The sequence below is a fragment of the Pipra filicauda genome, unplaced genomic scaffold (assembly GCF_003945595.2).
Source record: "Pipra filicauda isolate LSUMZ 115617 unplaced genomic scaffold, ASM394559v2 scaffold802_size80185_pilon, whole genome shotgun sequence".
Classification (NCBI taxonomy): Eukaryota; Metazoa; Chordata; class Aves; order Passeriformes; family Pipridae; genus Pipra; species Pipra filicauda.
The window spans coordinates 67,403-80,185 of NW_024104979.1; the positions used below are offsets into that span (position 1 = coordinate 67,403).

The window sequence follows — 12,783 nt, forward strand, 5'->3', positions numbered from 1 at the left end:
AGAGTTAAAGTTCACAGCAAGCAAAGCTCCAGGGGCAGGAGGACAGCCAGGAATGCTGACAGCTTTTCCCCTCCCTGGGGCTCATCTGTCAGGGATGGCAAGAGCCACGTGGGGACTTGGGAAGCTGATGAGACATCAGGCTGCCCACAGAAATGGCACTTGTTTCCTTACAAAACAACCTTCCTGTAAGGCTAAAACACATGGAAAAGAAGGGCCAGGGAGCAGGCTTCCACAGGGATACTCTGGAGCACAAGGAGATCTCATTGCAGTCACAACTGCCTGGGCAGGGTCAGAGGAGGGGCAGGGACTGAGCTCTGCTCTGGGGGGACCAGGGACAGCAGCCAGGGAATGGCTGGAGCTGTGTCAGGGCAGGCTCAGGTTGGATCTCAGCCAAAGGTTCTTCCCCCAGAGGCTGGTTGGGCACTGCCCAGGCTCCCCAGGGCAGTGGGCACAGCCCCAAGGCTGCCAGAGCTCAGGGAGGGTTTGGCTGATCCTCTGGGGCACAGGGGGTGACTCTTGGGGCTGGGCCTGGGCAGGGCTGAGGGTTGGACTCCAGGATCCTTGGGGGTCCCTCCCAGATCAGCACATCCTGGGATTCTCTGAGAGGAGCAGAGGTGCTCTGTGGACTGTCCTGCTCCAGGTTCAGAGCTCTGGCTGTCACAGCCCAGCTGTCACAGGCACAGACAGAGCTGCAGCTCACTCAGCCCGTGGATAAACACCCTGTCAGTCCCACAGCCACCCTGCTCTCCCTGCTGTCACTCACAGCAGAAAGGGCTTGGAGCCTTCACAGGGAACACAAAGATGAATGCTGGAAACTTGGCCTGAGTGAGCTGTGAACCAGCAAACAGCCCAACAGCAAGAAAATCTTATTAAAAAGAGTTGCCAGAGTCAATATAATCCCAGGCTACGTCCCCACACCACCACTGCTGCCCAGTGAAGCACAGGAGCCTGAACCAAAGCGAAGAGCTGAGAGATGGAACAGGGCAATCCATCACCTCACCAGGACTGAAACACGAGGTGGCTTGGCCAGAAGTAAAAATCATGACCTGTGCTGTCAAGAAGTGGCCCTTAAACCATAGAATCATCCCAGAATGGTTTGGGTGGGAAGGGACTGTAAAGACCATCCAGTCCCACCCCCTGCCATGGGCAGGGACACCTCCCACTAGCCCAGGTTGCTCCAAGCCCTGTCCAACCCGACCTTGGACACTTCCAGGGATGGGGCAGCCACAGCTTCTCTGGGCAACCTGTGCCAGGGCCTCCCCACCCTCCCAGGGAACAATTTCTTCCCAATGTCCCATCTAACCCTGCCCTCTGGCAGTGGGAAGCCATTGCCCCTTGTCCTGCCACTCCAGGCCCTTGGAAATAGTCTCTCCCCATCTTACTTGTAGGGCCCCTTCAAAATGGGGAAAGTCCTTCAGAAGTTCTGACTGATAGCAAAAAAATTAGAAAAAAAACAACCCCAGAAGTAAGATTTCTCCCTGCTGGGGTAGAAACCATTGGGAATATTCAATGAGGGAGTGGAAGGAAGCTCCATCCACATCTCACTCCCTACGTAGGGCAGGGTAACAGAAAGTTTCCTTACCTCCTGCTACCCTCCTTCTGTAGGCACCCCTTCTGTAGGGCACCCCTTCTGCAGGGCACCCCTTCTGTAGGGCACCCCTTCTGCAGGGCACCCCTTCTGCAGGGCACCAGAAGGTCCCTGGTGTTACTCTGAGGCAGCAGATCCCAGCTGCCACCCAAAGAGAGGATGTTTGAACAGACCTGCAGCTCTGTCCCCACAGAGGGAATCTTCCATTTTCTCTTTGTTTGAGAAGTCAGTGCTGAGATTTTTTGGACATATCCAGCATCATTTTAAATCCCAAACTCATGCAGACAAGCAGTGACAGAAGCTTATGCTGCCATCCAAGTGAATCAGTCTGAAAGGACACTGTGCATCTTCCACGAAAAGCAGAAGGATAAATAATCCCACAATGTCCAACACTGCAGGTTTAACAACAGCCAAAATCCTCAAGGGCAAGAAAAAACCCTCCCAGCTCACAACTTTAAAATCCCTCTGCAGGGTTACAGGGGGGTTTCAGATGGCTCTGCTGTAGGGCAGGTTTTACAAGGTGTCATTAAACCACAGCTCCATTTCACACTCAGCTCCCAGAGCCTGTCAGTGTCTGTTTGATTTGGGAAACTTCCTCGGACACACCATAAAGAAGATTGATTTTCAAAGGAACCCAAAGAGTCAAAACTAAAAATGTGTCTGTGTCCACACAAAAGTGACTTCTTAGACTTGAAAATTGAGACATATATTTTCATTTTATTCCTTTCTTCTCTGCTATAAAAATCAGAACTAAGACCCAGGTAACAGGATTTAACAAGAGTCCCAAACTGCCCAACTTAAAACCAGTAAGATTTTCCATTCCAGTCTCTTCTGCTCTCTCACACTCAAAGCAGGCAGCACACACTCTTACCATATTTTGGAGATTTTCCTTAAAATGGTTCTGTAAAAGACTCCTCTACTCCACCATTTCTTTTCCTGACAGTTTAGGACTAAAAGAGCTTTTCACTTCAAGTGAAAAGTTTTCACCAAGTTTTCAAGTGGTCAAAACACCATGGAATCATGGAACGGTTTGGGCTGGAAGGGAACTTAAAGCTCATCTTGTTCCACCCCCTGCCCTGGGCAGGGACACCTTCCACATCTTCCAGGTTGCTCCAACCTGGCCTTGGACACTTCCAGGAGTCCAGAGGCAGCCACAGCTTCTCTGGGCAACCTGTGCCAGGGCCCCACCACCCTCTCAGGGAACAATTCCTTCCCAATACCCAACCTAAATTTCCCCTCTTTGAGTTGGAACCCGTTCTCCTTGTCCTGTCACTGCAGTTCCTGATGCAGAGTCCCTTCCTGGCTGCCTTGGAGCCCCTTTAGATCCTGGAAGGTGCTGTGAGGTCTCCACAGAACCTTCCCTCCCCCAGGCTGAACAGGCCCAACTTTCTCAGCCTTGGCATGGAGTTCAGGTACCTTTTTTTGGGTTGGAAGGGACCTTGAAGGTCATCTCATTCCAATCCCCAGGCATGGGCAGGGACACCTTCCACTAGCCCAGGTTGCTCCAACCTGGCCTTGGACACTCCCAGGGATGGGGCAGCCACAGTTTCTCTGCCCAACCTGTGCCAGGGCCTCCCCACCCTCACAGCCAACAATTCCTTCCCAATATCCCATCTAAACCACTGGGAAGCCATTCCCTCTTGTCCTGTCCCTCCATCCCTTGTCCCCAGTCCCTCTCCAGCTCTCCTGGAGCCCCTTTAGGCCCTGGAAGGGGCTCTCAGGTCTCCCCAGAGCCTTCTCTTCTCCAGGTGACCCCCCCCAGCTCTCCCAGCCTGGCTCCAGAGCAGAGGGGCTCTGCTGCATGGAATTGTGGAATTCTGCTCAACTCTGTCACTGGACTGGCAAGAACCTTAAAAAACACACAGGAAAAAAAAGACACCTGAGAAATGGAGCACCAAAGTGGTGGGAAATGCTGAGCAGAGGGGCTGGGGGGGCTGCAGGGCCAGTGCTGGTCACCTCCAACAATGGATGTGGTCAAGAAAAGGCTGCAAATAAAGAGGAAGCCAAACACTCAAGGGGCACTTCAGTCTGCCAGCATTTTTTATATCTCTCAGCTCTGCTACACCAACCAATTACTGATTAATTTACAACCCAGTAAAGAACAACACAGGATATGGGATCTACCCTCAGGGCAAGCAGTTTTCATTCAGAGATCTCAAATCCTCTTACAAAGGAAGCCACTATCACACCACACTCAGAACATCCAGCCAGAGGTTACCTTTAAAGTTATTTTTAGGGCTTTTTTCCCTTCTTTTTTTTTTCCCCTTGGGCACTCACAAGCCTTACTCAGAAAAAGCAAACCTCAAGATCTCTTGTAATGTTGTTTAGGAATTACAATTCTTTCCAATAGCCAGAGAATAAAGATTTGAACAGAGGAAAGGAGAAGGGTGAAGTGTCCCTGTGACAAATCCAGATTTCATGTTGGAAGTGGTCCCTAAGAGGTTAAATTCTCATTTTTCTAAAGCTTATTTTAAAATGTAAACTGAATTCTGAGCCAGAGTAGCACAGGTCAAAATCCAGAGACTGAGCTGCTGCAGAGAAGGGCTCACTTGTCATAAAGGAATCTTCCACCCACTGAAAGTTTTTGGAGAGGCTCTAAATGTGCACATCCATTTCAACTGACAGTGAAGCACCCAAACTTTGTTCCATTGGGTTAAAATATGGCTAATGATTCTTTCAGACTCTAAAAAGTTTCTACCTGCAGCACCAAGTTGGTCTGTAAACCTTGTGCCTTAAATCCCTTAATGCCCACTGCCCCCTCCCAACCACACCCCAGGCAGCTTCAGCAGGAGTTCCTTCACCCCACATTTGGTCTCCCACAGCTGCCACACACTCCAAGGGCTCTTAGGGAGCATTGGAAGAGGTGGGATTTACAGTCACAGTGGTGGGACATGGCTGACCTGTTAGGGAACAGTGCCAAAGGGGATCAGGAAAGCTCTCCTGGGGCAAATGGACATAGAAACTCCTTGAACACACTCTGGGGGAGATTTTGGCTCCTAGAAACTCCTAAGAACACCCCCCTCTCTATCTATACTGCAAATGAGACTGTCAGCATCATTAACCTTTTTGTTTCAGAACAAAACAGCATTAATCTCAAAACTGTGCCAACAAAACATGCCCATTTGATTACTTCCCAGCCCATCACAAAGAAGGAATTAGGACATTATTATTGCTGTTACTCACTGCTGAAGTTTATAAATGTGAAGGTTAATAAAGTCATTCCATTCCCTGGGAATGAGTCTTGATTGTGATAACTAGAGAGACAGATCAATCTCCCAGCTGGGGGAGATAATCTGCAGCAAGAACTGGTGTCCCTGTGATTAATAACATCTTACAGGCCACAAACACACCCTTTAGAGTTCACTTTCATCTGATAAATACATCCAGGGGAGCAACTTTGGAGGACAGGGAAAGTGTGGCCCAACTGTAAAACTCAAAATCTACCTAGTTCTTAAATCCACCAAGAACCACCACCACATATTACAGGATTTGGTGCACTAAGGGTGGGATTCACTGTTGTATCAGCTGGCATTTAATATATTTGAATGTATTACCAATATACACCCGACCTTGGGGCAAATTTTTGTGCTCAGATTCCATGTGCAGGAGGCACCATCACCCTGAACTGTGGAACTTTACCCTCAGCAACTCTTTAAAACTCCATCTCTTCTCTAAGGGAGAGTATGGAATAGCTGCAACTCAAGCAGGAAGAGAGGTTTTGGCATTCCCCTGAACTCCTGAATCCACCTGCCTGATCCAAATGACTGCAAGGATGCAGGGCCTGCTCCAAGCCCTCTGACAATACTTTACAAAATGCAATGAGCCTGCAGCACGTGGGAGGAAAAAAAAAAGCTGTAAAAGAAAACTCAGCCTTGATTTCCATCAAGTCAGGTAACAAGAGATGGATGCAAAATTAAATTAAGATGACCTGCAGAGATGTGAGTGGACATTTATTAGTCACACTCACCTCCACAGCCTCACTGCCAGTCCAGAAAAGGAAGACAACAAGGAATTATGACCATCTGTGCTAGTGAATCACACAAGAGGCAACACAGAAGAGGTCAAAGCTGGGCCTTAAAACATTTCAAATTGTCTACCTTGCACGAGGCAGGACCTGCTGTTCCACCCCCCACGTGCAGAGGGGTGACCACACAACACTGACACCCAAAAAACTCGTGCTGGAAACCCTTCTGCCCACTCCAAATCCAAGTAACTCTGAGGATGAAGACCTGCCTGTGATATAACCCTGAAGATACACAAGTTTCTCTGAAACTTGTATGTGAATAGCTCAGGTAGAAACCCCTGTGGGGGTAAGGATTTACTGCAGGACAACAAGTTACCTCAGCATAAAATAAATGTCAGATTAATTTTATACTGTTCAGAATTCCATGAGAGGAAAGATGGCTAAAGGGAGAGCACAACTCACCTGACACAGGAAACTTCTCACTGCACAAACTCAGAGCCTCCAAAGAGAGGATGGGACTTCAACTGAGATGGATTTGAACAACTACAGCTTCCTGCCTGGCAGCAAGAGAGCCTGGTTGTGATGAATTACTGTCATAAATGCAGATCATCTGCTCTCTCACATCCAGTCCTCAGCATTCATTTTTATCACAGTAAACAACTGCACCTATGGGGTCCTCTCACAGCTCGAGGGTTTGCACAAACCTGTCCATGTGCACATTCCCCAGCAGAGTCAGCACCAGGACAAAGCCATCCTTCCTCCCAGGCACGGCCATCAGCTCAGGCTCCCTCCTGGAAGGCTGACACATCACCCCAAGAGGGCCCTTTCTCCATTCCCTGCTCTGGTTGCAAGAGCATGAAACCAGAACTGTGGATTGCAGCTGGGCAGATGTGCCAAGCAGAACGGGAATAAAGGGGCCAGTAATGAGAACTACAGCTTTTAAGGTCTTAAATTTAATCCAAAAAAAAAAAAAAGGACATGCCCACGGCAGCACACTTCTGTGGCATCAGTGACAAAAGCTGATCCAAGTTTTAGGGCCTCCTGTCCATCAGCTGACAACAGCCTATATCCCAAAGGGCCAGAACACTTCCAGGCACGCTGAGAGTGGACTTTCAATTCCACACCTACACTTGCACCCTCAGGATTTAACCATTTGCAAGAGGGCAACATTCACCTGGCACAGTAGAACATCTTTGCCATCTCCTCCAAGGAAAAAGCTCAAACGATCAGAAACTGCAGCTCAACTTGAGGGGAGTGTGTGAGCTCAAACACAAACTGCAGCTCAACTTGAGGGCAGTGTCTGTGCTCAGAAACTGCAGCTCAACTTGAGGGGAGTGTGCTCAGAAACTACAACTCAACTTCAGGTGAGTGTCTGTGCTCAGACAAACTACAGCTCACAACTTGAGGGCAGTGTCTGTGCTCAAAAACTACAGCTCAACTCGAGGGCAGTGTCTGTTCTCAAAAACTACAGCTCAACTCGAGGGCAGTGTCTGTGCTCAGATAAAAACTGCAGCTCAACTCGAGGGCAGTGTCTGTGCTCAGAAACTACAACTCAACTCCAGGTGAGTGTCTGTGTTCAGACACAAACTGCAGCTCAACTTGAGGTGAGTGTGCTCAGAAACTACAACTCAACTCGAGGGCAGTGTCTGTGCTCAGACACTACAGCTCAACTCGAGGGCAGTGTCTGTGCTCAGACAGCAGCTGCCCCACTGATCAGGGGCAGGCACTTGGGTCACAGCCACAGGAACCTGATCAACACACACACACAGGTTACTACAGAATTGCAAGTACAACACACAGGCCTCTCACTGCCCGAGCAGAGCAGCAAGAAAGCTGAGGAGAAAGTGGTTTGAATCTTTAAACAAAGGCACAGAGAGCAGGGAATCTCCACTGCCTGTGTATAAACCCACACCACAGTGACTTCAGCCCTGCTCACCACCAGCACGACGAGCTGGAGAAGCGAAGAGCAGGAAGTATTTTATTGCTGTGCTCACTTTTTATTCACAAACTGGGCTATGACACGTGGTTTTCCTGCATTACTCTACTCCTCCATCATGGTGTTGCCACATTTTGTCAGTCAGTGAAAAGCCAGTGCCTAATTCTCCACAGAACTGCTGGATGTCACCACGTCCCTTTCCTGGGCCCGGGATTCAGCAGTTCCCTGTTGGCTGCTGACCTCTAGTGGTGAGTGAAGGAGGGAGAGGAGAAAGGACCACAGTTCCACCGGGAAAACACTGATCCTTTCTCCCTCCAGATCAAAGCCAAAGGGTCAGCCACCCTCCCCTCACCAGCTGCAGTGCACAAGTCCATCCAAACTCAGGGGCAGAGTCCCCTCCCAAGAGCCTGCCTTGCCCCCAGGTCAGTGGGGCTGCTCTCCTCACAGAGGTTGTAACAAACAGCAGGAATTGTTTTATTTACCTCCTTCCCCCTCCCTAAGGTGAGGAACAGAGATGCCAATGCCCTCCCTGTAACACTGTCCCCTCCCCAGACACAGCCTCCTGTGAGGCAGGGCCTGGCTTGGGGTGTCCCAGTGCTGCCATCTCAGCTCAGTATTCTGTATTTTCACAGAATCCCAGAACAGCTGGGGTTGGAAGGGACTTTAAGGACCATCTCACTCCCTGCCACGGGTAGGGACACCTTCCACTAGACCAGGTTGCTCCAAGCCCCATCCAGCCTGGTCTTGGACACTTCCAGGGATCCAGGGGCAGCCACAGCTTCTCTGGGCAACCTGTGCCAGGGCCTCATCTTGGGAAAGAGCCGTGGGAAGCCCACACTGCAGAGGCTCCCAAGGTAAGGAAGGTGTAATTACAGACAGAGGTTGGTGTAAATCTTCCCTCAGACTGAAAACAACACCTTACCACTGCAGCATCTGCTTGGGGAACAAGTCACAGTTGGTCTGTACCTACATCCAGCACACTTCCAAAGTATGTCACTTTTTGGAACAGGCTCTCCAAGAGCTCGTATTTTACTCTCCCACAACCAAACCCTACAGATTCACATCCAGGCAATAATATTTTAAACAATCCAACCGATCAGTGGCAAAGACCTGACCGTTCCATACCCACAGGAACAGCAGTACCTTTGCTTTCTTCATGTGGCCCATGATATTGCCAAGATCTTCAACATCAATGATAGAATTGGTGCCTCCAGCTTCCTCAGCATCAGCTTCCTCCTCACTACTGGTTTCAAACAATTCCTCTGCCTGTGGGAGAGATCAGAGAAAAACAATTAAGAATTTATCTGAATGTTAAACATAACACCTTTTATCTAAGTGAGATAACTCTCCTTATTAGTGAAGACCTCTGAAAACAAGGAATATCCTACTAATAACCTGAAGGATGTACATGGAAGCCTGAAGCCCTTTAAACCCTTTAAGTGCTCCTGGATGAATGAACAAGGAGAGAGGGATTTGCTTTCCAAGGTAAACTCTCCACAGAGCAGAAAGGTTTCTCTCTTTCTGTACAAATCCAAGGTACAGCACAACAGCACTGGTGTAACAGCAAGATTTATTCCTCTTGCCCCTGCAGCAGCCAGCACTCCCAAAATCAGCCAGAAGAGACACTTACTGTCCTACAAAATTCCCCAAGGCCACAGCAAACATTCCCAACCCACAATAAATGGCTTGAGGGAAGGTTAAAGTGCCACAGCAGCTCTGGATCTTGCACTGGAGAGCAGGAAAGAGGATTTCTTATTCAAAATCTGCAAATCTGCAGATTTCTTATTCAAAATCTGCAATCAACACTCCAGCTACATGAATACAGGCAGATACATACAGAGGAAATACAGGACTTGCCCAGGTAACACTCCCCAAGTTGTCTCTGGAAAAACCCTGGGATGCAGGCAGACAAGCTAAGCTGCACCAGGATGAAGTGGAAGCAGGTTAACTGCTCTCAGGGAACTAAATGCTTCACCTGGCCATGGGACAAAGCAAAGGCTCTGATGAGAACCCAGAACTCAGACTGGAGCATCTGCCACAACATAAACCTCACCCCAGTCAGGAGGAAGACACCCTCACCACATAAATGCCACCTAGCTGGGTCCAGCACTAATTCTTTTTGGATGGTTCATTCCACATATTATCAGCCATGGGTTCTCATCTCTCATCCCCCTCTGCTCCAGAACAAAGTATCAGGCTCCCACAGCATCCCCGTGGGCTGGAGGAGGAAGGAGGGGGGCACTGACCCAGCCCTGAGGCCTCAAGGACTGTGGCTGTACCTCAGTATTCTCGTGCTCCGATGCCCCGCGTTCGTGATCCGAGCTCTCCCTGCTCTGCTTCCCTGGAGATTTGCACTTCCCTTTCTTGCACTTCCCGCTGCAGGGCTTCTTCTCTCCTCTGCAGAGGGCCTGGAGCCGAGTGAGGAGTTTGGCTTTCCAGGCCTCGAAGTCGCCCTCGACGCTGCCGTGCCTGCTCTGTGCCACGTTGCAGTCGCCCTCGGCGCGGGTCATCACACGGCTGGCACCGAGCATCCACAGCCACCTGTCCATCCTCCTGCCAACCTGGGACGGCAGCAAAGGGGCAGGGATATTAAACCAAGTCCAAAGGAAAGCAGGAAACTAAAAAAAAAAGCAAGGATCAAGCCTGGAAGGAGAGCTAGGGAGCTGCACAGGACTGCAGGGCAGGGACTCGTGGAGTCCCTCAGCAGACACAAGGCAGCCTGAACGCCCCACACTCCCTCAGATTGTTGGAAAATCCCTCTGCTGTCACACTGGTGTGGCAAGGGATGAGCTCTGGGAACAAGCTGCTCTGTGTGATGCCTGCTGCTCAAGGTGTGTAACACGTTTCACATGGCCCCAGCTGTAAACACAACAACCTGGTGACAGGAGATGCCATTTTTAATGAGTGAGGTGACACCAATGACCAGGCAAAGATACTGCCACAATCTGCATCAGGGAATAAAGCTAAAATCCACAACACACAAAGTAGCCAAGTTTGAGGAAAGCCCTGTAAACTAGAAGGCAGCAAGTGAGAACATTTACAGTCCTGTACCCTCAGGTGCTGACAGAAAGCTTTCCAAGCTGGGAAATGAACTCAGCAAGGGTTTACCAGGTGTATTCCCACATCTCCCAGTGCATATGGGACTCCCCATTTAAAAGGGCAGCACAATTGCTTCAAAGTTGCCCTGTCCAAGTGGCCAAAAAGGCCAATGGCATTGGCTTCTACAAGCAGTGGTGTGGCAGCAGGCCCAGGGTAGTGACTGTCCCCCTGTGCTGGCACTGCTGGGGCACCTCCTCGATCCTGGGGGGCAGGTTGGGGCTCCTCCTGACAAGAGAGACACTGAGGGGCTGGAGCATGTGCAGGGAAGGGAACGGAGCTGGGGAAGGGGCTGGAGCAGCAGGAGCAGCTGAGGGAGCTGGGGGGGCTCAGCCTGGAGAAAAGGAGGCTCAGGGGGGACCTTCTGGTTCTGCAACCCCCTGACAGGAGGGGGGAGCTGGGGGGGGTCGGGCTCTGCTCCCAGGGAACAAGGGACAGGAGGAGAGGGAACGGCCTCCAGCTGTGCCAGGGGAGGGTCAGGTTGGACATCAGGAGGAATTTCTCCATGGAAAGGGTGGTCAGGCACTGGAAGGGGCTGCCTGGAGAGGTGGTGCAGTCCCCAGCCCTGGAGGTGTCCGAGGAAGGACTGGAGGTGGCTCTCAGTGCTCTGGGCTGGGGGACAGGGTTGGCATCGGGCACAGGTTGGACTCAATGATCTTGGAGGCCTTTTCCAACCTCGACGATCCTGTAATTCTACTTGTGCCCTAAACCCAGTCCCTCAAGTCTGCAAACAGCTGCAATTCCCACCCAATCCACCAGCACCGCTCAGTTTTGGAGCGGTTCATCCAGCTGAGGCTCTCAGAGGAGCAGGAACCAAGAAGGAAGGACAGGGGACACACTTACTGTGTTGTAATGATCCACATACACCGAGTTCCCCAGGCCAAACACGGCGTATCTGAGCCCCTTCAGGTGGGTTTTCCCAACACGGAAATCGTTGGCTGCCTCTTCCAACCACTTGCAGAACCAGGCCGCGCTCTCCGGGGGCTGCCCATCCGTGTACGTGGCCACCAGGAACACACAGATGTTCCTGCTGGTTGTCTGACCACAGGGACACAACAGGAGAGACAAGATCACTGCATTATCAAAAACCCCTGACATCAGGAAAAGAGGCAGCTGGAAGGAACCAAAAGACAAGATGGGATGGTGCAGGTGACAATCCCAGTGGTGGTGAATGACCTGTCCCCTGGACTGGGACACAGTGAGCAGAATGGGACATCTTCCTAGAATCATACAATGTTAAGGAGTTGGAATGAACCTTAAAGATCATCCAGTCCCAACCCCCTGCCATGGGCAGGGACACTTCCCACTAGAGCAGGTTGCTCAAGGCTTTATCCAACCTGGCTTTGAACACTTCCAGGGTTGGGGCATCCACAACCTCCCCTGGGCAACCTGGGCCAGTGTTCCACCACCCTCACAGTAAAAAAATTTCTCCCTGATATCTAACCTAAATTTCCCCTCTTTCAATTTGTATCCATTACTCCTTCCCCAGTCAGCAGCTTCCTGACCAGACTCTTTCACCATAGTCCCCCATGGATAAATATTTAAAACTACAGACTCCTTCACCACAAAGTCCCCCATGGATAAATATCTAAAACTTCCCAACCTCGCATTTCCAGGTTTGTCAGGGGCAGTATCCAGTGCTGACAACTCACACTGAAACTTCCACCTCAGGAACTTCCAACACACAGTTCCCACATGCAGGGAGATACAACCAAAAAGTTTTGTTAGGATTAATTAAAACCATCAATATTCACAGAAGAAAAACCCATCAAGGGTTACTCCAAACACCTCACAAGGAGTTTCTAACTTGTAAGCCTATAAAAGCTGCAGAAGCATCACCAGCTGCTTGTTCTGGCTTTAAACCCTTCCCCAGGTGCACACGGAGAACAGGGGACCTGGTGCAGCCACTGTCACCCCTGAGTTACAGAACTGGCTCATACAAGGTCACTGTCAGCTTCAAAATGTTCTATGTGATGCTTTCCCAGTAATTTTCAAAATTTTGGTCTTTTCTGCTGAGGGCTGATGGGCTACACTTGCTTTTGTAGCAGGGAAACAATTTGCAACACACAGCTTTGAGGATTTCCAGGAGAACAGGAGAGAAATAAATGAGGAAAACAGCCTTGACAATCCCAGGAAAAAACTTGTATTTATTATTCCTATCTATGCCATACCCACCTCCTCTGCTAAACAATCATCTGG

At 50.1% G+C, this 12,783-nt stretch overlaps 1 protein-coding gene across 1 annotated transcript in view; it reads right to left on the bottom strand.

The window, feature by feature from the left end:
- The window catches only part of LOC113992199 (S-adenosyl-L-methionine-dependent tRNA 4-demethylwyosine synthase TYW1), a gene marked incomplete at its 5' end in the record, with an annotated part of 69,975 nt that extends 57,195 nt beyond the window's left edge, over positions 1 to 12,780 (bottom strand). Inside the window, 4 exons of the mRNA XM_039390137.1 lie at positions 8,632 to 8,754; positions 9,768 to 10,049; positions 11,428 to 11,622; positions 12,760 to 12,780. Coding sequence (XP_039246071.1) covers positions 8,632 to 8,754; positions 9,768 to 10,049; positions 11,428 to 11,622; positions 12,760 to 12,780 — 621 coding nt within the window. The remainder of the gene's footprint in view (positions 1 to 8,631; positions 8,755 to 9,767; positions 10,050 to 11,427; positions 11,623 to 12,759) is intronic.
- Positions 12,781 to 12,783: the final 3 nt, after the last annotated feature.